The 26,284-nt window shown below is 41.7% G+C and overlaps 1 protein-coding gene across 1 annotated transcript in view; it reads right to left on the bottom strand.

Annotated features, from left to right (window-relative positions):
* Window positions 1–4,475: 4,475 nt before the first annotated feature.
* The window catches only part of HS6ST3 (heparan sulfate 6-O-sulfotransferase 3), a 626,721-nt gene continuing 604,912 nt past the window's right edge, over window positions 4,476–26,284 (bottom strand). Inside the window, exon 2 of the mRNA XM_028112039.2 lies at window positions 4,476–5,184. Within this exon, the coding sequence (XP_027967840.1) occupies window positions 4,476–5,184 (709 nt within the window). The remainder of the gene's footprint in view (window positions 5,185–26,284) is intronic.

The raw sequence follows: 26,284 nt of genomic DNA, 5'->3' as shown, positions 1-26,284 counted from the left end.
GGGTGAACAGCCAGCGTGAGGTGTTGGAGCTTCTGTGCTTTACAGTTTCCCCTGAAACGCTGCCCATCTCTTGGACATTTCACTCCTAACAAGATGATTCCTCACTGGAGGCAGGGGTAGTGAGCCAACTCTACCAGTCTCCTTGGCCTCTTCTATGTCACTGCAGTTCTACAAGAAGGTAAGGAAAGATATAAATCAGTAAAGACTTAGATTTCATATCCTTGCAATTCCCAATCCTGATACTGATGCTGAGCAGCATAAAGTCATACGGAAGGCTATGAAGTCAAGACTGGGGGCTCTGAGCAACTTTCTTGTTGATAAACTCAAACTGAGAAATCTTTTCACATCCCTGAAGCTCCACTGGAAACTACCAGGTGGGATAATGAATAGAGGTCCTATGTATCTAACACATGAGAAAGTAGTGAAGATCAAACGGGATCCTAAATGTACAAATGTTTTGAAAACATTAAGTACTATACAAAGCTATGAATTTTAATCTTCTCCTTTGCAAAACGTATGATGAAATAGATAACTGTGAAAAGCACTTGAAATATTTTTCAATTCCCTTTTGTGTCAGAGACTGATAGTTTTATCAGTATTAATTTTTACATTGTTTCTTTAATAATAGAACCCTCCCCCCCTGTTTATCAAGGCACATGGCAACCAATAATGAAGACATTTCCTGGCCTCCTTTGCATTTACTTGTAGCTAATGACTAGGTTCTAGCCCATGAGATGTAAGTGGAAGTGATATCTGCAACTTCCTTCCCCATCCTCTCGGTTGTCTGAAATACAAATGAGATGGCAGGAGCCTCAGCAGTCACTTTGGACCACGAGTTGGAAGGCACATGTTAGTATGAAAGAGCAACAGAAGGGGGCCTGGACTTCTTTAATGTCACTCACCAGAGCTATCCAACAAGTTTGCCTTTTAAATGAGAGGACAACGGCTTTTGATCTCATTGAAGTCACTATTATTTTGAGTTTCTCTCTTAAAGTAGCCAAATGGGAATCCTATCCTATGGACTGAATGTTTGTTTTTTAATGATCTATGCTTGTCTCCTTGCCAGGTCTCCTTCTGGTAGACTTTCTTCCCCATATAAATACTATCTCTACTCAGACTTTTGAACAAGTCCTCATATTTTAAACCCTTGATTAAACTATGAAAAAGTTACCTCCTTGAGATGATAAGAAACCATAGCACACATGATATCCTTAGCTGTTGCCCAACACTGATTACTAATGTTATTAGTTATTAGGAGTATCCAAAGAATTCTCAGGGCAGGTTTTCTCTGGTTCCCAAGAATAGGCTGCCAAAAGGTTAAAAGGAGACAGAAGAGATGGTATGTCCACGATGGTAATTTAAACACACATACAAACATGCACACAAGGTCACCCCATCCCAATCTGGGGCTGCCCTTGTCAAGATAAGGGAAGGAATGTCTACCTGGGAGTTGTAGGGGTCAGTAGGATGTGGAAGTCCCTGGAGAAATTTTTCCCCCTCCTCTTGGGCTCTTAACACCAATGTATCTGGAATTGATTGGGTTTTGGATCTCAAAGCTGCTGACTCCCCATGGATCCCAAGCCCCAGATGTCTTCTGTTGGCATCCCTCCTCTGAGCGTCACTCAGCATGTAGGTGTGCAGTCAATTTTTGAAGAACAAACTGTGTCCCTACTTCTTCATTTCTATCAACATAGGACCCCAGGGATATGACAAGCGTGCTGCTTTAGAATGAAATGATATGAGGGAGGAAGCCCGCGTCGGTCTTTTTAATTTGCTCAGCACTGGCCTCGGGCCAACACAAAGAGATGGTTTCTCCTGTGAACATCCTGATATCTGGTCTCAAGTGGAGCACCATACATCATGCCTTCAGTGGCAGGCTGAGGAAAGTCTTTTGATATAAATCCCGAGATGCCTAAGGAGCAGTGTGAAGTTAGCAGAGGCTGCCTCCAAGTCTCAGCTATGCATGAATTCCCTGCCAAAAAATTTGAAGTGAGTTTAAAACAACCCAAATGCTTTCTAACTTGTTTTGATTTTCCACATGACGAAACACTGGATTGTTATTGTGTGTGCGCGTGTGCGTGCGTGCGTGCGTGTGTGTGTGTGTCACAGTGGCTGGCTGAAGGACAATTTGCAGTTCTGCCATTCTAGGCAGAACATTAGATCCTAACATCAAAATGCAAAGAGAGAGAGAGAGAGAAAGCTGCTCATGAATAGTGGCTGTATTCTCTTCCCTCTCAACCTCAGGAACAAATCAGTGATAAGGGAAACGCTAATATTTTGTGAGTCTAATTTCTACCCACTAACAAGCAATATTGATTTGGTCCCTTTAACATAGAGGTCTCAAAAAGTACAAGTGCCTAAGAAATCATCAATCTCTCAGCTTGCTGGTGGGTCAGGGAGGTGGAGAGGGCTGGACTCACCCAGGGCAGCATGGCTCTGGGTCACGGCCGGCTCAAGGTCATCAGAGTTGTGCCCCACACATGGGTCAGCGGCAAAGCCTTCTGGACTCTTATAGCTGGCTTCTTGCATGACTGGCAGGAAGCTTTTGTCCCACATGAAAAACAGGATGGAGTCAAAAGAGCTTGCACTCTGCAGTCGGCCAGACCTAGCATACAATCCACAAGGAAGCTGCCTATTGTCTGTGGGTTTCAATTTTCTTATCTACGTAACTGGGCTTAATATTATCTACCTTGTTGTGAATAGATTTAAGGTATGAAGAGGGCCTCCCACATAAGTGACACAAGGGAGGTCCCCAATAATGCCTTCCCTCACGTGACAGATGAAGCCAAGGGTAATGAGAGAAGAATTGAAGCTGCTTCTCCAAATCTCTCTCTGATGGAGACCCTGGGCTCCCCTCTCTACAGGCCTGCACTCCATGAATGCTTGTGGGTTGATGGACTCTCAACCCCAGCGAGAGTATTCTGGAGGCTGCAATGTGGCTTATGTAAGGCTGGTTTAAACATCAAACATGCTAGATATCAATGAAATAGGCTTTTCAATCTGATTTAGGGGTTTCACTCATTTTGCCTTGAGCTCCTTGATAGGATTGATCAGATCGATGTTGTGAAACTTTCTACCCACTCTGATCCCGCTCCTGAATGCCAGGCAAGGCTTTTTTCTTCCCTTTTCCATACTTCTCCCCTGATGATTCGACAGACTTTGTGTTCTTGTAGTCGTGACTGGGAAAAATTGAAAATAAGACGCAATTGGCAATGAGGCACCTTTTCCTGTCCTCCAGCCCGAGCTGCAGCCACGGCCGAACCACAGGCAAAGATCAAGTGGGGGAGAAGAAAGTCACGAGGCTGGAGATATTCAAGGTGTTGGGAGGTAGAGTCTGTCTCAACTCTTGGACAACCGGCCCATTGAGTTCCGCGTCTCCTGGCCTAAAGCAGTTACTTATTTAGTGACCCTGAAGATCTTTTGCATACGGGCCTGCTAAACTCCTAATCTTCGGGCCAAATTCTTTTTAAACTTGCTTGTCTCTGTGATAACAGAATTTCAAACTTGGCAGTACCATATCAAAGATGACTGCTCCAAAGAGGTAAAACAGAAATATCCCAGAAAAAAAGCTAAAAGTTCTGTAGCTCGTTTGGAAATGTGAGACATCATATAGTTATCCTCCTGCTTCCCCCCGCCCCTTAATTTATTAGTCAATTCTTTTTGAATGAAAATAAAATCGGTAACGTGTAATCTCCTTAGGTCTTAGTTAATAAGCACATTTTCTCCTAAATGCCCCTACCAATGTTCATTTCTCAGGGGCCAGGCACACCTGTCCCGATTCCACTAGCTGGTCCCTTAAAGATGGGGGAGGAAGCATGGCTCCCTGCTAAGATGCAGGGGCTTTGTGGGGTGTAAGTCTTGAGCGATGGTCAATAGCAGGGTAATCTTGTTTAAAAACAACTGCAACAACAAAACACTGTGACTTATGATTTAAACCACATTCAAACAGGGTTCAAGATGAGAGCCAACATTCAAGTGAGGGTTGGCATTAAACTTCATCTAAGGCCTGAAAGGGACTTCTCTCTCTCTCTTTCTCTCTCTCTCTCTCTCTGGACAGAACCAATATTTCCATTACAGAGACAGTGTGAAACAGACCAGTTTCAGCAGAACATCCAAGCCATAATTTGGCTTTTCATGTGTGCCTCTGTGGGTTCCCATGGTACTGCAAAGGATGTCTTCAAGAACAGTTTCCTTTCTGGTACTTCCCTCCTTGACCTCCTAAGGACGTCTCTGTTGGATGCATTCCTACCCTACTTAATGTCATGGATGGAAAAAAGTCGAGGAAAAAAAAAAGAAGAAGACAGGTCATCTCCAGCTGGATAAGGATGAAGACAAAGAGGAAGCAGGTGTCCAAATCAAGCCACATACAGCCAGATGTCCTTAGAACGGCCCATCATCCTCCAAGGTAACCAACGCCACAGAAGGTCAGTGCACCTGCTCATCCTCCCCCTCCTGAGGAAGGAGAGGGCAGGGGGTCACCATCTCACCACCTGGCTATTGTAGTCCTCAGTGACCGCCCCCTCTGTGTTCCCATCCTCTTTGGGCCACCGGTGGCCCCTATGCTCCCGCTGCAGCCTGCGCTCCTCCCGCCTCTTTTGCCGGTCCCTCTGGTGCTCTAGCTGCTTGGTGTGGTGGTAGCGCTGCTGGAAGAGGTCTTTTGCGTACTCGTAAAGCTGCATGTCCAGGAAGTTGAGCTCCTCGATGCGCTGGCGGGCGCCCTCGTTGATGTCCACGTTGGAAGCCCGCGTGATGTTGAACTGCGTGAAGGGGGAGATGAACTTGAGGTTGAATGTCCTCTCAAAGAGAAACTGTGTCTTCCTCTGGAATTCCGTAAGCCCAAAGAAGGCCATGTTCTTCAGGTTGTTCTTCGCGCTCTGCAGCAGGATGGTGTTTCTCTCGCTCTCATTCATGAAAGTCAAGTTGTAGCAGCCCACCAGGCTGAGGTCGGCCAGCATGCGCACCTGGCGGTTGTTGGCCAGGTTGTAGGTGCAGTCCATGAACTCCCGCAAGCTGACCCCAGACCAGTCATCCCCGGGGTAGCAGGTGGGCAGCTCATCGGGGGTGGGGCTTCTCCCATCACACATGTGGAGGGAGGTTTTCCACGTGGCCCCTCTCTGGACGTGTTTCCACTCGCTCAGGTAGCGCGACACCGGGTCCCGTAACATGGTGATGTAATAGAAATTCCTGGAAGAAATGAGAAGGAAGAGTGTCAGCCTTTGACAATGACAGCGCTGGGATTCTGAACCTCCATAGTGTTTATAGCAGCACTGAGTCAACGGGTTCTTCTGCCAAATGTTCGGGTGAGAGCAGTTGCCTGCATTTGCACCTATCAGGCAAATGCCCCCATATATGCGTGTTTTCATAAACATGCGTGGACTGGTTTTCAACACCATTTGTTGATTTTTCTTCCCTGCTCCAGTGTGGGGAGGGAGGCGGTGGGGGCAATGGGCAATTCATTCATTCAGCAGTTTATTCATTGATAAATTGCTACTGGAAATAATACCTTACAATAAGAGAACACGCCAAGATTTTTGAAAGTTACTCCCCAGCCAATACTTTATTTGTAGCAGATGTGGGACTATGTGATAAGGAAACATGTGAGGAGGTGAAGTGATTTATCCAAGGTTTTGGGACTAAAAAGGGCAAAGCTAGAAGCCAAGCCTCCTTAGTCTTTTCTGTTTACACTGCTGTTCTGGCTTACAAGGTAGGTGGGGTTGGGGGAAGATGTGTTGTGTGTGGAGACCGATATTTATTGAGCACCTACTACGTACTGGGAACTGTGATAGGTGCTTTATGATACTAGCACTGATAATCCTCAGCACAGTTTTGTCAAATGGGCTTTATTATTACTTTTTTTTTTTTTTTAAGCTGAGAACATAGAGACTGAGAAAGGTGAAAATATAGCCCAAGATCCTAGGACAAATTAATACGTGAACTGCAATGGAGTCTAGGTCTATTGATTTTAATGCCTCTGTGCTTTCCTGTGCACAATATTGATATTTTAAAAACAAAAATATAATTAATATGTATTGAATGCCTATTGTCAGGTGCTGTGGTTATTGTAATCACAGGTCTTAGCTAATGGCATCAAATGGAACCTTGAAAAGAAATATATATATATTTTTAAATGGTTAGCTTCAGGATGATCCAGTAAAGATCAGGGTGCTTTTGGTTTCAAGGGGCAAGAAAAGTGTAGAGAGGCAAGAAGAGAGTTGGAAAAGTCGACAGGTAAAGACACAACACAAAGCATTAGAGGAAAGTAACTGTTGATTTAAAATGAGCAAAATCCTTCTCCTAATTTGAACAGCCTGCCTACGGAACAGGCTGCCCACCCACCACTGTCACAGGAGGGACCCCTGAGCAGAGGGGGTCCCCTGAGCAGACACATGATCCTAAAGAGCTGTGAAAGGAACACGGGGCTTCCCTTGGCCAAGCGAAACTGACTTTTAAAAGAAATTAATACCCAGTAAAAGCAATGACCAACAGAAGGGCTTTAAGGGTGTAGTGCTTTTTTATGCTGCTTTTTAAAAAAAGGAATCAATGAACTATAATATTCAAAACTCTACATTTGCTATATTCGGTTCTTTTGAATGCCTAGCCAGACCGTTTTGAAATGTGCTAAGAGAACTACAGTATCTTAAGAAACGCTAGCTTCTCCTTAAATTAGAAAGAGGAACGTGCTGAGATGGCCACAGACAGGCCAGCCTGAGCCCTTGCCTTTGCCAATCATCATTTTACATTACTCTGTTTTTTGTAGTGACGGAATGACAATTTCATCAGTGGAAGGAAATTTCCTGAAAGGTCAGTAGGGAGGGCAGAAAAGGACTGACACAGCTTCTGGGCTCCACAAGGAAATGTCGACGGGAAAGTTTTGTTTGGAGTGGCTGTTACTATGGTTGAATATTATATGACAGGTCATTTATTAATCTTGCTTTGGTCCTATGTCAGGACTTGTCCATGTTTCAATTTTACAAGCAGAGACTGATTTTTATTTCACCAAGCAAGTGCATAATAAATATAGAAACACAAGAATGATGATAGTGATGTAACTCAGGTGGGTTAAGGCTGCCAAACACATCCAGACAGAAGAATTTAAATCAGAGAGATCTTTACCTGGAGTCACAAATGGGACATTTATAATCTTCCTATAATTGGGCAAAACAGGTAACACAAAAAGAGGATTTAAGGAAAAAAGATGATGATGGTCAATGGATAAGTCTCAACCTCATTCGTGTGTCTCAGATTTAGAAACGATCCTGATTTTTAAAATAATCATAAGAGCTGAAGGATCTTAGGGGCAAGAATTACAATGGTTTATGATGTAAGGGTTTACCTGGAACCTATTCGTGGAAGCTTAGTGGCTTTTGTCTCACTCGGGAAAAATTGGCCATAGACTTCCTGGGGCTTTCATTCCATTGGAAACTTAAATTTGTCTCAAAGCTGACTGAAGCTGGTGTGGCTTAAAATGGTATTGGTTTCAAATTTAACGTCATTCAATTTAACATTGCACTTAACAATGACTAGCCAAATCATAGGGTGATGCTTACATGAGTAAAATAAGTCCCAAATGTCTGCAAGGTCTACCAGCCAGTTGAATGACTGGAGATTGAATTGATAAGAGATCAATTTGTAAATAAAACTCTGACATCAAGACACAAAAATGTACTGGTGGGACATTTATATTGATGAAGTACAAACCCGTCCCATCTCGTGGTTCTGGAATGGAGTGGCTCATATAGCATTTGGGTATTGCTTTAGTCAGACATATTCTCATGTATGTTTTGTTTATTTGTTTAAATCCTGCCAAGGGGGCAAAATAGAAAGTTAGAAAAATAGGAAAAATAAGCCAACAGGGTTGAAGAGCACTCAACTATTGGAGAAAGCAAAAACACGTAAAATTGATCCATGGAATCACCTTTTCTCATTTCTATTTTTTTCTTTTTTCATTTGCTTCTCTACTTTCAGATAAAAAACTGCAAAGATCAGTATTGAAATGATGGCTACGTCATTGGTGGTGGTTGTACACGAGCTTTGTTCCAGTTTTTGAATCTCCAAAACAAGGCGAACTCATTTTCTTCTGCTCTCCAAACACCCAATTCAGTTTCTAGGGAGAAATCTTAGAGGGTTCTGTACCACTGGAATTTGCAAGTTTCCCTTTTTAGGCTTTACTTGTTCAACAGCACAATGGACGGTAAAACAAAACAGAGAAGGACAAGGAGCTCTCCAGCAAAGGGATCTGTTAATTCTGCAAACGTTAATCGAACATCGTGTTTGCCAAACACCCGGGGGAGGCATCGGGGACTCAGAGATTACTAACACGTTGCCCTCAAGGGGATCGCCAGCACTCAGGGATTTTGGTGCAGTGAAAGAAATGCTAACTACCATGTTAAGGGAATGTTCTACCAATCTCCCGGGACCAGAGCAATCTCCAAGACAGATAACTTTATTTGTCGGTGACAGTGTTCTATCAGCAGGTCAGCTGTTTGCCACTTCCTTCACTGAGAGTTTGGGTGAATTCATTTAAGGGCGTCTGTAAGGCAATTGCAGCTCTTTAGAATTGTCATTCTTGGGGCCCTAAGGTAATGATGGCAAATACACGTGTACTCAGGAGGATTAGGGAACAGGGCACCTTGGTTAGTTCAATGATCGTTTTAACAGATAATGATCATAGGGGCCATCGCGGCGTCCTCAAGTTCAGAGGCACAGAACACACACTTTTTCACGGCTGCTTCAGCGTCTTGCTCTGCTGTGAAGTAATCATGTCGTGCAATTCTGAATGCAGCACAGAGGCATGACCGCCTTCCCTTCGTCTTTGCCTTGTCCTTTGCTCATCTGCCTCCTGCGAAAAACTTCCTGGTCTTTTGGGGCCCAACTCAAGCCTCCTATCCATCTTGCCTGACTTTTCCAGTCTCGAGGGTTTTACTACATCGCTTGCTGCACTTTTAACTTCCATGTGAATGTCTTGGTCACCTCTACCCTTAAATCTCCTCTTTGAAACCTGGACTCAGGCCTCAGGTCCCAGAACACTTCACCCAAAGTCATACTCATGGCAGAAGTTCAACACCCAATGCTCCATGAAAGAGATGATCATCATAGAAGATAAATGTATTTTAATGACTAAGGTTACTTTTGCCTTTTTTTTAAAAGATTTTATTTATTTATTTGACAGAGAGAGACACAGCAAGAGAGGGAACACAAGCAGGGGGAGTGGGAGAGGGAGAAGCAGGCTTCCTGCTGAGCAAGGAGCCCGATGCAGGGCTCGATCCCAGGACCCTGGGATCATGACCTGAGCTGAAGGCAGACCCTTAATGACTAAGCCACCCAGGTGCCCCCAATTTTGCCTTTGATAAATACTTTCTGTCCTTTCCTAAAACTGATCTGATATTATTTTTGACTGTCTAAAATGTGTGAAAAGAGTAGAAAGAGACATAATCTACGAACGTATCCATCATTTGATTGTGATGGTCCACACGCAGAGAAGGAGACACTCAACACAGATTTTGGGTAAAAAGTAGAGTGTTTCAAACAACAGGTAATTAGGAGCGATGAGGTGGCTTTTTAAAAATGTTAAGTTTACTAGTTTTCTTCCCTACTGCTTCAAGAACCTGTATTTCACCAAGCAGTTTATTGTATAATTGCTCATTTCTTTAATTAGCAAGCCATTGAATTAACACATGCTTCTCGAGGGCTTGTTATGTGTAAGGATCTGCTCTAGCAAATGTGGAGAACATTAAAAAAAAAAAAAAAGAATAAAATGCCCTCAGGTATTGTGGGTGTAAGGATGGTAGATTAGAAAAAGACACTGGGTAGCAAGCTACGGAGGTAAGGAGTGGACAAGCAACACTGAAGAGAAGAGTTAAGAATGTACAGAGAGCAGAGTGGTCTAATTAGACCAGGAAGTTCATGTTGTGCATTTCACAAAATGTCTGCTTAATAAATGAATGGATGGTAGGAGGGCATACGTGAGAAGAGCATGCTGGCCCCAAGGAGTCATGGGCTCTGAACAACTGTCAATTGCTAAAATGGGAAAAGTGTTGATTTGATCATTAGGCAACAGGGTTCAGGATGGACAAAGTAGGCAGAGCCAGGACAGACATTTGGTAGCTGTGGTGAAGGGCCAGTGGGGAAGAGCCCAGAACCACTGGTATTAACAACAAAGAAATCAGGGACAGATTCATATCATGCACCCATGTGTCATTGTTCCCTCCCCATTTCCGCATTGCCAGCTTTCTCCAAACTACCTTTTCCTCCTCTGTATTTTCTTCTTTCCTTCTACCTAATCCTTCCTTCTCAATTCCTCAGTGAAAGAAGACAGAGCTAGGGGACGCCTGGGTGGCTCAGTCGGTTAAGCGGCTGCCTTCGGCCCGGGTCATGATCCCAGGGTCCTGGGATCGAGTCCCACATCAGGCTCCTTGCTCAGCAGGGAGCCTGCTTCTCCCTCTCTCTCCCTCTGCTTGTGCTCTGTCAAATAAATAAAATCTTAAAAAAAAAAAAAAGAAGACAGAGCTAGTATGTTCGTCAAAATGGTGGAATGAGGAGTGCATGTCTCTGGAATCACCCTGCCTGTGGTGATTCAAAAAAGATTCACTTTTATGAGGTTATCACTTGCCTAGCCAATGAAAACACATCTGGAAGAGCCTACAAAACGCCACGCTCACAAGGGACATGTAAAAAGTGTATTCCTTCCACCACTAGTCTAACCCTCGTTAAATCAAGCAACAAAGTTTAGTATCATCAAGGTCCACGGTTCTGTGCACTCAGAAAAACCGGCTCAAGTAGAAACTCCTCCAGCCAACCTTCTGTGATGTCCTTTGAGGAAGGGATTTCTATTCCCCTGAAACCTGTGCCACTCGTGTTTTATCTCTATTGCAGTGACTGGTGACTGTCCTATCCCTTGAACAGGCCTCATGCCTTAGTCATTATCCCCCAGAGCATATGATGCATGACCTTATACAACAGGGATGGTCTGTTGTTCAGTGTTTGTGGAATGAATAAATATTTTATCAGCTACTATTTTAGGGATTCTGATAGTCATGTCCCCAGGAAACTGAACTTGCTGCCTTAACCAACAAAAGTTGTCCAGGCTAATGGTTTCTTTTAGCCTAGACCTTGTGAAATGTATGGGAAATAATCAATTTCTCCACCTTCCTCTTGCCCCGCAGAATTTCCATGGAGTTTTCCCTAGATAATCAAGTTTTGCTAAAGCTCAGTATCTCACAAAGAACATTGTGAGCAGTTGTAAGGTAGACTTGGGGGTCATCTGATGGAGATCTTTGGTCCTCCCATGGAGTAGTTCAGACATTTAACGGTGTACATCTTAAACACAAGCTGATGTGTGCATTTTCAAAGAGTGAAACTTAGCTCCCCCTCTGCCCCGCTGTACTGTGTGCTGGAGTCATTTTCCAAATGCTCAGGTTGGAATTAATTTCTTGACTCTCTTTAGAGCCTCACACTCATTATGGGCTACCCATTCTTCATTATCTCTGTAGAGTATTATCGGCGCTATCCTGTATCTGATAGGGGGCAATGTGGCAGTTAGAGCTTGGCAATCAGGCTGCCCTTTGACACGGTGATGAAAAGGTCTCTTATTCAAGCCTTGAAAACAAATTAACGAATTTAAGAATGATGTTCTAAGCAAATGGGAAATTGGGAACTATGATTGTTAAGTATGGTAATAAAGAACTTTCGGCGTCTGATAATGGTGTGTGTCAGAGCGACTGCTTCTAAGGATGTCCAGTATTGTGATGAGAAAATGGAGACATGCAAACGTGGGTGGTTATCTTACTTCAAACAGAAGCCACGCATCCCCCAGCCCCACGCGGCCGCCACTCCCCCCTCCCAGCCACTTACAAAGCAGCCAGACCCTTCTAGCAAAGGCATTTTTATTTTATGTACTACCCTGAGATCTTGACTCTTTTCAATCGCTAAGATAGAGGGGGAAGGAATGCTCATAGCCCGCAGTGCTTCCCTCAGGAGGAGAGACGCTTCTCGTTCCTTTTTTTGCCGGCATACCTGATAACTTTAGAGGGAGAATACTTTTAGATGTAGTTGGTCTGGCTTTTTTTTTTTTTTAAATCTGTGATTTCCCTCTCCCCCCAGTTAGAAACACAATACATTGTCACTATGGAAAATATGAGCAATGCAGAACACCAAGAAAGAAAAAAACATTAAAATTATAATCACTCCAGTCCGAGATAACCACAGTTAAATACCTATTTCTTCCTTTAGAGATTTGAGATCATAAAGGAACATTTTATTTTTAACCTGTATTTGTAAGTCAAAACTACAGAGTGAGCACTTTTTCTGTTTTATTTAATGTTCTTCTCTAAGAGTATAATATTCCAGTTATAGATGTACCATAATTTATGTGACTAATCTCCCAGTTTGGGACAATTAGGCTGATTCTGTTTGAAGGAGGACACTGTAAACAATAATCTGGTGACTCTCCTAAACCATAAATATTTATGCAAGGACTAAATTGCTGGGAGTAGAATTTCGAGTCAAGAGAATTGCCCCCATTTCACAGTCATAATGCCAAACTATAGCTGACCATCATTAGCATAGGAGAGGACAGGGCCATTCGGTGGGGCCTGTCATCAGGAGGCTACCTGGACATGAGGCAGGGCTATGCAGCAGGCTCCTGGCTCTCCTCCCTCCCGATTGGACCGGGCAGGTGCCCTGCCAAGAACAGCAATCTAAGACGTATGATCAAGGACCGCCCGGGGGGGGGGGGAGCGGGGGGGAGGGCTGTGACACGGTGGTGTAAGAACAGTCTTCCAAAAAGATTTGTTTATTTTGTACTTAATGAGAAGCTGGACTATCAAACGAGAGACAAGACATTTGTGGCATCAAATCCCACTCATCACTACTGCAGCTATATGAAAGCCAACATCTGGATCAGAAAGATGGAGCTTCCTCACCGATTATATCAGGGCCAGTTCTCCAAGAAACAGCCTCCCGAGAGGCAGCGTTTCTGCAATTTTTAGATGTCAACTAACTTTAATTATGGGAAGCCGCACAGCCTACCAAAACAACCAAACCAAAATGTGAAATAAGCGGCTTCTGAATCATACTGGTCATTTCGCAGCGACAATCAGCCCACCCTCCAACCTTCCTGGAGGAAGAGGTAGCATTTATCAATAAGATAAAATTTTAAATCCTATCACGTTGCTGCTTTATACTGACATGAACCCTAGGAGCCCCAGACTCACTAAAATGCCACGATTTTCAGGTGGTTGTCATACTGGCTTTCACTTTCCCCCAAGTGGTTGTTGCAAGAATAAATTTCAGGGGGTGCATGTTCCAGGGCCTGGCTTTTGCTATCTTGCTGAGTACAGTTCCTTGCAGTACAGTTCCAAATGTGCCAGGGAGGGTCCTGCTCTCATGCATTATTCAGGGACTTCCGTGATTATTTGGTTCAGAGGCGCCCTGCTTTGCGCTGCCTTGCTGGGATTTCTGCGGCTCAAGGCTCTCTGCTCTGCAGAGCTGTCGTTTATGCATGTGGGCATCCGCCTGAAGCCTGGAGCCGCCCCAGAGTGAGATAAGCCCCAATTCCGTCTCACTTGCAGCTCTGATCCCAGCCGGGCAAAGCAGAACACCAGATAGAACACTCAGATTGTGTTATCAGGGCCACGCGTGTTCAGCTGGGCTCTCTTCTTAGCTAATTTCCCAGACGCTGCTTTTAACAAATGTGAGAATTACACAGGGTAGAAGCAACGAGGTGTTTCCATTGCAATTGTTTTGCTCTAGCCAATTTGGAAAGGAAAAGAAGTAAATCAGGACGTTTAAGAGCAAGGCATGTGCTTCAATATTTAGGTTTATATCTGACAGCTTTGATATAGATTTTCCTAAAATATCTCAGGAACTTAAAAAAAAAGTCATCTCTGTCCAGATTTTGCTGTGCTGTTCCATAAAAGATTCTTCTGAGTTAGGATTTTCCTAGATTCTGCTATCAGGACTTGGCAATCATTTTAGGATATTTCACGAAATACCCGAGAGATCCCCACTTGATTCCATTCCTTGCCAGTTCTCAAAGAAAGAGTGACTTGGAGCTCATCCCTCAAGCAATGATGAAGGAGCAAGCTAACTTAAAACATGCAAAGTTCCAAGTGGAACAAAAATTGGTATTAATAGCAGTATAATGGCTAACATTTATTGAGTGTCATCTATGTCCCGATACAATTATTAAGTGCTGTACTTGCATTAACCAATTTAGTCAACAAAATAACCCTTTGAGTTTCACAGGCTTTTAGATGATGTCTGTAATTTCACAAAGATCTCATAAAGAGAGTTCTGATGGTCTTCTTGTAGGAGTCACGCTGTCTTAGAGATGCAGTTTGTGACTTAATGCTACAGTGGTCCAGGCTTTGTTGAATTCAAAGCTCTAGAAGCAAAATGAGCATCTTGGGGTGAGGGGTTTGTGGTTACCTGGGGGTGGGGTGGGGTGGGCAGCAGGAAATGAGGGTGAGGCAGCACACTGTAGGGTTGGGGAGGGCAGAGGGCTTCTCTCAACCTCTGGAGTATATGGGTCCAGAGGGTCCTCTACATAGTCACAGCTTAGCACTTCAGAAACAATTCTCCTGACCTCAGCACGCACACGAAACTGCATAACAGATTTGCACTTGAGCTACAGAGACTAGTGGGAAAGACTGCAGGGCAGCTGCCTCCCTTTTTAACACTCCTGAGGAATCTAGAAGCCAAAAACTGTAGTAAGCTCAGGACAATAATGGATGGTTGGAAATTGCGGCCCAAGAGAATTCAGATAAGCCAGAGCTCATGCAATGCCATAATTCTCTTTTTGGCTTTAAAATAAGTCTTTTTTTGAACACAATGCTATGAAATCTCAGACGTGTGTTCAAAGGAGGTTGCTGAATCCCGCAGTTGGCTTTTATTTCGGAAGAGCAGATTCGAGAAAATGCAAGTCAAGTTCTACTCATTTGGACATGGCAAGAGCACATACTTTCAAGCATGCTGGAAACTTCACTTAAGGTGCAGTGGAAAGAGAATAGGTTTGAAGTCGGAAAGATCTGGATTTCAATTTTGGATCCACCTCACTCTTCATGTGACCTGGTTAGCTGACATGACCTCTGGGAGCCCTGGTTTCCTCATCGAAATAGCCAGGGTATAGATGCTTACTTCATAGAGTTGCCTGAATAATGTGATGCATAGCAGCACCTCCACATGCACGCACACCCTCACCTTCAATAACTGTCCTTCCTCCGTGATTATCAGAGCCTCAGAAACAACCCCAAAACGGTGACGTTTTAAGTATTAAACAAGCTGTGTTAATAACAAAAAAAAAAATGAGAATGCTTTCCTATTTGTGAACATGCTTACAGTTTTCAAAATACTTGCCTCATCCTTTATTTCATTTGATCATCAGGAAAAGACAATATCATAGCAGAATTTTACCAATGAGGAGACTGACACCTGGGGATACGAAAGGATGATCCCTCCGGAGGTAAAAGAACTCAGAGACAGAGGCAGTGAGACTTCTCTTTCTCTTCTTCTCCAGCCACTCTATTCATTGCTTTGTTGATTTAAAAATAGTTTTTGATTATGTCTTTCATGCCAAACACTGTGCTAGGTTCTTGGAATGTAATGGTCTTGTGGATGTAACAGGATGTAATTACATGTTGGGATGTAAAGGTCTTGTGGCGTCAGTCAATGCCCCAAGGCATTGACTATGTAGCCTTCTCTGATGATCCCACACTGTTGTGTTTTGCTTCAACTTAGTCAAGTTGGAAAGAAACCATGGAATTTGCACATTATTCTATAGCTTGGAGTTTTCATTGATTTGCGTATTAGCTCATTTTCTCCTTGAAACGCACGGAAAAGGGGGACCCAGATGAAACAGCCAGAAATGCCAGAATATGGATATACCTTCAGGTAATAGTTAAAGTTGTAGGAAAAAAAATCATTCTGAAATAATAGACTGGTATTTCTAAGGAAGCAGTGTTGTGGACCTCAATCTGGAGGCACATAATGCATGGTGGTCTCTCTTTCTGTGATGCCAGTAGATCATTAAGAGGTGATCATTAAAGGATTGCAAGATGGTGATCTTCTAATTCCATCATTTCTGCTTCATTTGTTAGCTGCAACGCTTCTATAAGGAGAAACTTCCCCTTATCCACTATTTGATCCCCCAAGGTATAGTAACTGTAGGGAGGAAAGGTAGATGAATGTTTACTCATGTTATTTCCTGGTTTTCAAAATCATAGACCGCTTTCCTAGAATCCCCCGGGGGAGCTTTATGTTGATGTCCTTTGTTTGTTTTTATATCATTATTAGCTTGTGAATCTAACCACAGTGAGTTTCAATACATTGCAGTCATTATACTTACTTGATGTTCAAATTATCTACTTTTTGGCCAGCCGGAGCTTATTCAAGATGGAACCTGGGTCCCTTTATACAACCCTTGTAAGCCTTTTATGCATACTCTTTAAAGGATCTCGAACACTGCCAAAGTTCCATATTAACAAAGACCAAGAGAGATGGAGTTAGAGCCGGAAATATGCCACTGCTCTTACAGAACAAAATGATTGCCGCTCAGCCTCCCCTCCTGGCCAGCATCACCTCTCCTCCCAGCCAGTGTTACCTCTCTCAGTCCGGACCAGGCAATGTAACTGCCGCTCCTGCTAATTACACCTGAGCATTGAAAGGGAAACAGACCAGACACCATCTTTAACTCTCCCATGTCCTATCTAGGTCCAAACATCAGGGGGTTCTGCTCTCATTTCTTCTTCTCTTTTCCTTCTTCTATGCACGTACATGACATTTTCCTCTGTGTTAGGAACAATAGGCAGGGCTAGTGATTCATTTGTGACTGGATGCCATTGTCACTCCACAAACTAATCTAGGAGAAACCAAATTATGCTGGAAGTAACACGGAGCCCTCATCAGGTACTCTTCAAAATCCGCTTATTCACAATAACAGCCTGAGCTCCTTCTAGAAGCCCAGCTTATCACGTGGACACTCCATGGGGTCTTCCAGCTGCAGTGGGCTCTAAAGCTCTGCTGTAATTTTGCCTAATTAATAAAGCAATGACAGAAATTGAGAAAAATATATGCATGATAATTTAAGTCTCCCAGGAAAAAAAAATCAATTCGTTCTGTCTAAACTTTGCCTTGGGTGCTCCCTTCATCAATTCAAGTGTGGAGCACAGTGACCTTAAGTTGCAAATATATTTCTTCAGGCGTGATTGAAGCATCCGAGAGGTAATAGCTTTCAACGTGCATTTCTTAGAGATTTAAAAACACTCAAATAAGGACATTTATTTTCCCACTTTACTCTGCTATATGTAAATCAGGGAAAATAATCTTTAAGACGTTCAAAATAAATGTAGCTTGGGGCTGCTAGAGTTAGCGTTACCTTTGTTGCAGTCAATACCTGGATTAAAAATAAGAGGATGCATCCCTTAAGATAAAAAAAAAAAAAGAAGAAGAATGCAACTGTAATGTCCTTGCTCTGTGAACTTCGCTCAACATACCTCCTCTGCATTTGTTATTTCTCTTGGTGGTAAGAATCTGGGTTTAATAATCAGGGAAAAAAAGGAGTAGTCTGTCTTTTAAAAATTGACACCGCTCCCATCCCTGAGTCTTCCACTGACATGATGTGAAATATGCTGATGTTAATCTCCAATGAAAAGCGATTCAAAACCATAACGCAGGCAAACAAATGTAACCAAAAAGAGAGAAAGAAAAAAAAAATCAACACAAAACCCAGCTAAAAGCGTTTCATCAGCTTTCAGTTTCGGTTTATTACGGCCACAAGAGGGCTCTCAAATCTTTCCAAACACTAGGGAAGGGCTGAAAACTGTTTTTCTACTAATTAATTTCCACAAATCAATATTACCTATTAATGTCCATTACAGAGACAAGCTACAGACTTCTGACACTTTATACTCAAGTTAAAGAGAGAATTTCCTATAAAAATTCTAGGGGCCTGCAGTGATTATAAGTCAAAAAAAAAAAAAAACAAACAAAAACAAAATGAGTTGCACCTGTGATTTCCCGTGTCTGCTCTAGCATAAAAAATCCCAACACTGCACATTCCATCAAAGGTTAAAACTGAATTTGAAGCATTGTGTATATAATGGAATACATTGACCTCCAATGCATTTTAAAGGCTGTCTGCCTCCTTCCACCACATCATGCACCCCCAAAACAGCCAAGGAGGCTGATAACACAAAAGTTAAAAAGCAGTGACCCTTTCCTGGGGCCAGGGGAGAAGTTGCTACATTAGTCCTGGAGGTTTTTGGCTCATGCTGAGAGCTTTATGGCGTTGATGTTTGCAGCCTACACCACAAAAGACGCTTGCAATGAAGGAGGGTACTTTAATTCTCCGTTAAGCCAGAAGACAGGGGTAGAATCTATTGTGGTACGTGGGCAGAAAAGGAGGTTTCAGCAAATAAGGACAAACTGGAAAGTCCGCTTTCTCCAAAGCTCTGGCAGAAGAGAATAGCACCTATCACCCCTACCTCAGGCAAAAATGGGAAGAGAATAGAAGTGCTCCCAAAACATTCTGTCAGATTCATTAAAATATCAAAATCATCTTTGTACAAACTCAGGAAACCCCTCTGAGCTTTGATATGAAATGGCTTTTGATAATTGCCTTTTCTCTAATGGTGACATAGTCCCAGTGAAGGGTAAGGATTGGTAACAGCTTTACTAGCATAGGGCAGGAGTATTTCCACGGCATTTTGGGGATGTGGACCTTCTCTAGAACTGGCAACACAAAGAGGATTGAGGGAGGAGGGGGACACCAGCTAGGACAGCTCAATTGTCCCTCCTGATCAGAGTTTCCACACATTCATTTTTTTTCTGAAATTCAGAATTATCATAGAGGAAGTCCCTGGTTCAGGAAAGGCCAGTGTTGTGCCTTTGACTCAGGCACCCAAGAGATGTGCTATGGAAAAACAAATTCTCTCTCATGAAATCCTACACTGCTTGGCATACGCCACAAAGGCAAATTGAACTGAACCTTGTGTAAAGTGTGTACATTTTTAACTAACACTCTTTAGAGTTAGTGGTTCCCCAAGTTTTTTTAAATTGAAGTTTAAATGACATACAATACAGTTGACCCTTGAACAGCGCAGGGGTTAGGGGCGCCCACCCTTGGCACAGTCGAAAATCTGTTTATAACTTTTGACTCCCCCAAAACTTGACTAATAGTTTACTGTTAACCAGAAGCCCTACTGATACCATAAACAGGTGATGAACACATACTTTGCTTGTCATATGTATGATATACTGTATTTTTACCATAAAGTAAGCTGGAGAAAATAAAATGTTCTTAGGAAAATCATAAGAAACAGAAAATTCATTTACAGGACTGTCCATCCATTTATTTTAAAAAATCCAGCTATCAGTGAATTTGTTGTTCAAGGATGAATTGTATTATATTAGTTTCATGTGTATAACATAGTGATTCAACATTTATACACATTGTGAAATGCTCAGCATAAGTGGAGTTACTGTCTGCCACCACACAAAGTTACCACAATATTAATGACTATATTCCATATGCTTTTTCACCCCATGACTTATTTATTTTATAACTAGAAACTTGTACCTCTCAATCCCTTTCATCTATTTCATCCATCTCTACCAGTTTTTTCTTTGTATTTATGAGTCTGTTCTGGTTTTTGCTTATTAGTTCTTTTTTTTATATTTCACATATAAGTGAAATTGTATGGTATTTGTCTTTCTATGACTTATTTCACTTAGCATTATACCCTCTAGGTTCATCCACATTGTCACAAGTGGCAAGATCTCATCCTTTTTTATGGTTGAGTAATATTTCATTATAAGATATATATATATGAATATATATCTCACAATCTCAATGATATACATATCTCACACATCTTCTTTAGCCATTCATCTAACAATGGACACTTGGGCTGCTTCCGTATCTTGGCTATTGTAAATAATGCTGCAATAAACATAGGGGTGTCTATGTCTTTCTGAATTAGTGTTTTCATTTTCTTTGGGTAAATATCCAGTAGTGGAATTGCTGGATAGTAGAGTAGTTCTATTTTTAGTTTTTTGAGGAAACTCCATACTGTTTTCCACAGTGGCTGTACCAATTTATATTCCCACCAACAGTGTGTGAGGGTTTCTTTTTCTCCACAACCTCACCAACACTTATTATTTCTTGTCTTTTTGATTCTAGCCATTCTGACAGGTATAAGAAGATATCTCCTCGTGGTTTTGATTTGCATTTCAGTGGTTCCCCAAGTTGAATTTCCAGTTTAGGTAGCAGTAGTCCCTCTTAATTTGCCTAAATCTTTTTTTTTTAATTTCAAATGTGCGTCCTAAGAGATCATATTTTTTTCAGTTCTAATCCAGAATTCCATTCAAATCCTTTCTCTTCATCACTTTGCATGTTACTTTTGTGTTGTCTCACATCTATCCCAGAATACTTTCATTCAGACAACCTCAGAAAGTTGACCTTCTCATGGGACATCGCTTGTTAAAACATTCTGGCCATGACCTGGGATTGAAGTTTAATCTAGGACTTAGGTAGGTGTATACATGAGGGCCCTCAGCTTGGTTTTGACTCAGAGCCCTCCCCTTCCAGAAGGCAACTAGGACTGAGGCAGACCTTGTGAAGGAGGAGGTCAAGCAGTAAGGAGGTAGAAACATACCCTTAACTGATCCCAGGGCATTTTGTTTTTGGACAAAGCACATCTAGTCAAGATTAAGTATATATTTTGAAATATATTTTGATCTATATACTTAAAATCACTCAAGGTTATAAAGAGATGGAATTTCCCACCTCTCAGCAGAGGGCAAATGTTATAGATTGTGTTTGTGTCCCCCCCCCGCCCCCGCCAAATTCACATGTTGAAACTGTAACCCCCAATGAGAAGGCAGGGCTTTTGGAAGGTGACTAGGTTTAGCAGAGATCAGGGAGTGGAGCCCCCATGATGGGATTAGTGCTCTCATAAGAAGGAAATGATAACCAGCGCTTGCCCTCTTTACCATAGAAGGATACAACAAGAAGACATCTCTTTGCAAATCAGGAAGAAGGTCTTACCAGACACCAAATGTGCACCCTGGTCTTGAACTTTCCAGCCTCCAGAACTGCGAGAAATAAATTCCTGTTGTTTAAGCCACCTAGTCTATGGTATCTTATTATAATAGCCCAAATTGATCAAGATAGCAAAGGTTGGTGTTTTTGAGAAAATAAGGGAACACTTTGTCCACAACACTTCCCCTCTCATAGAATATCCATTGCAACATATCTGACCATGTTAAAACCTGCTTTCTAAAGAAATTAAATGACTAAATGATCTGCCATGATGGGCTGGGGTTGGGGCTGAGGTTTTGCAGGACAAATCTTTCTCAAGTTAGAATTCACGAGCTCAACTGCTTGTCTTCACTAATCAACTCAAAACCCATCACTGATCTCCCATTGAGAAGTGTTATGATTTAATTATGTTGCCCCAAAAGATGTTGAAATCCTAACCCCCAGTACTTGTGAATGTGACCTTATTTGGAAATCAGGTCTTTGTAAAGAATCAAGTTAAGATGAGGTCATTAGTGTCTTCAGTATGGCTAATCCATTATGGCTGGTGTCCTTGTAAAGAGGACATTTGAACACAGAGACAATGTGAAAAGGGAAGACAATGTGAAGACACAAGGAGAAGATGACAATCTATAAGCCAAGGAATGTCTGAACATACCAGAAGCTAGGAGAAAGGCCTGGAACAGATTCTCCCTCACACAACTAGAAGGAATCAACCTTGCCAACATCTTGTTTTAGGCTTCTGGAGTCCAGAACTGTGAAACGATACATTTCTGTTGTTTTAGCCATATAGTTTTTGGTACTTTAGCTACAGCAGCCCTGGAAAACTAATGGAGGGGAGATATTTATTAGAGAAATAGAAGAACACAATGGCAGAGGAAAGCCACACTAGCTACCCACATTAATAAGCCTAGTTTTTCTCTATAAATATGGATGGACAATTAAGGTTTACTAAACATTGGAGGGAAAAAAATGAATAAACAGAATAATTGCCTGGGAGAAATAGGCAATTTAATAAACAAAAGGTATTATTCTGACTATCCTGGAAAGTTATTGAATCCATTAAATAAGAATGGGATAGTAGGAAAAAGAACATGAAAGAGTTTTTAGAAATTAATTTATATTCATATATGTGTTTGACCTGAAAAAAATCATTAGATGGAATAAGTGATAGGATCCAGGAAACCTGGCAGATGGGGAGGGAGCAGATGTGGAAAATATGAGGAATTAAGGGACAAGGAAATCGATACTATAGGTCTAATACCTGTCTAGAAAAAACTGCCAAGAGAGAGTAAAGAAAAAAACAAGAAACTACAGGAAGAAATAATGAAAGTAAAAGTAGAGTATTTCCTAAGCCTAAAAAAACATGAATTTTCAAATTGAAAAGTCCTGTGAAATTCAAGGAATGTAAATGAAATCTTAGAGCCCCAAAGATAAAGAGAAATGACCAAAAGCTTCCAGAGAGGAGGGATCTAAAAAGAGATGGGATAAAATAAAAATTAAATTGCTAACAATTTTCTTATCAGAATTCTGAATGCTAGAAATATTGGATCAGTGACTTCAAAATTCTGAAGGAAAATGACTTTTAAAGGTGGAATTTTCTACCTAGTCAAACTATCAATTAAGCGTAGAATAAAATCAGGAAGTCTACCTCTTTCACACTCTCTAGAAAGGAAATTCTATATTCTAGAAAACATCCCAACATAAGTAAAAAGAAATCCATGAAAAAGAGGTGGGATCTAAGACAGTGAATTAACAGTCTACAAGGGAAAGATTTACTAAGATGACAACTCAGATATCTCCAAGAGGAGGAAAGTGAGAGATGAAGTGAGAGAAAAGTGGTTTCCTTTCAACAATACCAGTATTCATAGATCGTATATTTTAGACAATAATGATGAAAGATGCATAGAATTCTTCTCTCCATTAGATAAAAGAAAGACAATTGACAATTCCAGGAAAAACAAAAAGCTGAAAGAGAAAGTCACAAGATGTGAAGCAAACTAAAACATGGTAATATTTTAAGGACTAAATAGAATGCATGAAAGGAGAATCCATTTGACTTGGTGTGATTTGGAGGAACCCGTGTACATTTCTTTTTTTGTGAGTTCAATCACACTCTGTGAATATTTACATGGTCACATTAGGCATGTTGTTTACTGTAGGTTTTTTAATTTTTAATTTTTAGAATCTTACAGAACAAGTTCCGAAGCCTATGTTTCATTGAAGGCCAGAATGAAAATATTCACAAAAGCCTTACAAAATGAAGGTAAGGCCAATAGATGTTGAGGGTGGTGTGACTTGAGGGGGAACAAAGGGAACTAAATGTGCCTTAATGTCCCCATTTTCCATGATGGAGTGCCAACACAACTCTTGGAGAGAGAGAAAGTAATAAACTTTTATTCATTGAGTAACAAATACTTGCTGAGCCCCTACATAGCAGGGGCAGGAGTAGAAGTGGCACACCAGTAAAGAGGCTGTGGTCCAGGGTCTTATTCCCTATTGCACAGTGACACCATCAGTGATAGAGTGCATAATGGAGTATACCCTTCTCAAGAAGGAGAGATGCACATTGATGCCTTTTCCCACCCTTGCATTCAGTTGAAATGACATGAGAGAGGTTCTCCTAAAGTCAGATGTAGAGTCCACCGCATACCTTTTTCTTTCCTAGTTTTGCTTTTCTTTCTTCTTGTCACATCCTGGGATAGCGGAAATACACATATGCTACTATTTTTCTGGAAGTAAATTGCAAATTTATCTTGATGATCAACTAACTTCAGAACCAAGGGCTTTATATGTAGTTCCTGTGCCAGGCCAGATATCTGATTAGAGAACAGGCAAGGCTGATCTCACAGGTACTATGATCAGAGAAGACCAGAAGGAAGCAGGTCCTGAGTCCTAAGAAAATCTGAAGATAAGAAGCTGATAACCCTATACCATATTCCTTCAGGTTCAAATCTGCAGGAGTCAACTGAAAACATGAAACCTTCCAGCAAATCCTAAGTCAGGGTATCAAAAATATATCCAATATCAATGCTTAAGAGGGGTTTGTGTTCATTTTTAAACATATTCAGAAGGAGAAAAGACACCATGTGTGATATTGTGATTTATAATAAGAAATATGTATTTGGTGTTCATTCCTCATATTCAGAAGGAGAAAAGACACCATGTGTGATATTGTGATTTATAATAAGAAATATGTATTTGGTGTTCATCTAGTTCCTGGCACAGAGCTCCTAAACCCTTGGAATTTCCTGAAGTGCTGAGCCCATAAAGTTGTCTTTTGTTATGTTAATTAGGTGATTGCTGGAAAGCCCCTAGGTAACCTAAGGATGGGAGATGGTTGCCAGGGTTGAACCAACCATGTGAGTAGTTCCATCTGGACCTTCAGTATCAGACCTGACCCCTCAGGAAGGAAGAGTTCGATCGCCAATGGACAAGGATTTAATCAATCAAAACCCTGTGTAATGAAACCACCATTAAAAAAATTAAAAAAAGGACCGGTTTCTGAGAGCTTCCAGGTTGGTGAATATGAGGAGATATGTGGAGAGTGGCTACTTAGAACATAGAAGCTTCGTACCCTTTCCCCATACCTTGCCCTATGCATCTCTTACACCTGACTGTTCCTGAGTCATATCCTTTTATAATAAACTGGTGATCTAGTAAGTAAAATATTTCTCTGAGTTCTGGGAGCCTTTCTGTCAAACTAATTAAACCCAAGGAGGAGGTGGAGGGAAACTGATTTGCAGCCAGTTGCTCAGAAGCAAAGGTTAAGGTTAACAGCTTGGGCTTGCAACTGGTGTCTGAAGAGGTGGTGGGGAGGTGGGGAAGGCAGTCTTGTAGGACTGAGCCCTTAACCTGTGGGATCTGATACTTTATCCAGGTAGATGGTGTCAGAATGGAGTTGAATTGTAGGACACCCAGCTGGTATCAGAGAACTACTTGGTGGAGTAGGAAAACCCTCCACACATAGTAATTAGGATTAGAATTATACATTGATTGGCTGACAACTTTATAATGAGCAGAGATTCACCTAATAGTTGGGAGTAACTGATTATCTCCAGGCTTGAAGAATAAAAGGTTAGCAAGCTGACAACTATTAGCAGGCAAACTGCCCGTCTATGCAAACGTCATTGTTCTTATGTGCCAGTGAGGAAGAAAAAAAAATGCGGAAAGGTTAATTTTAAGATTCAACTTCCAAATTCTTCTTAGGAAAAGAACTGTTCTAGCTTAGTGGAGGCCTCATGGTAGAGGTTTGCAGGGAAATATTGGCCAGCAGGAAGTTCTGGTGGCAGGGTGGTTGAAAAGATTTGCAGAAAAGAGATGACTAATATTAACTCTTAAATTGATCTCTTGTGATTCTGTACGGTAAGCCCTCCTTGCCACCCCAAGCCATCAGTAATGTCTGGTATACAAACAAACATCTTGTGTGGGTGGTGGATTGGGGCAATCCAGGACAAGGGGCTGACCTCTTTAGCCGAGCTAGGATTGGAATGCCACTGAATTCAGGCCATCCGAGCCAAAGGTGACCTTGAAAAGGAATGAAGTTCTCTCAGTGCATAGAAGACCTGGGGAAGGATATGTGCTCCCTTGCCTATCCAACCTCCAGACCCTGATTCTGACAGTATGATCCCAGCCCACCTGGTAGAACTTACTGCCCCCTCCCGCCCCCGCCCCCCCCCCAACCAAGCACATACACTCTCTGACCAAGATTCCCCAATGACCAAAGTCTATTCTGAGCATATTCTTTCTGATCTAATAGAAACAGAATCTTCTAGCTTGGCTGTGACTCGGGCGTGGGACCCAGATATTCTTGGTTCTCCTACACTTCCCTCTTGGATTTCAAGCTTTGATATTCTTCATATTTTAAACAAGGCTTTCTTTGGGTATAAATAGACTAAATTACAGTGGTAGGTACAAATGGTTATTTATTATATGTGTTCGACTTTCTAATTTATTTTTAATGGGACTCCTATTCATGTTTTTTATTCATTAACTCAATCCACAGATACTTACATACCTACTGTGTTGCAGCCACTGTATGTTCTAGTTTATGAAGTAATTCCACCCTTTGGTACATTGTAACAAATGTATTTGCTTCCTAATATAAAAAAAAAGTTGAATAATATTAAGCTTTTTCTTTGGTATTCTTTTTACAAATAACTGTACTTTTCCTATTTACATAGAGCTCCAGACATTTATTGAACATTTTCCAACGATTCTTTAACACTCCAGCCAAGTGGGTAAAAAAGA

The sequence above is a fragment of the Eumetopias jubatus genome, unplaced genomic scaffold, assembly GCF_037043125.1.
Source record: "Eumetopias jubatus isolate StellerSeaLion01/CBP00866 unplaced genomic scaffold, mEumJub1_p1.0 scaffold_3, whole genome shotgun sequence".
NCBI lineage: Eukaryota > Metazoa > Chordata > Mammalia > Carnivora > Otariidae > Eumetopias > Eumetopias jubatus.
The sequence above is the reverse complement of the archived record's forward strand: the minus strand, read 5'-3'. Positions and strand labels throughout refer to the sequence as shown.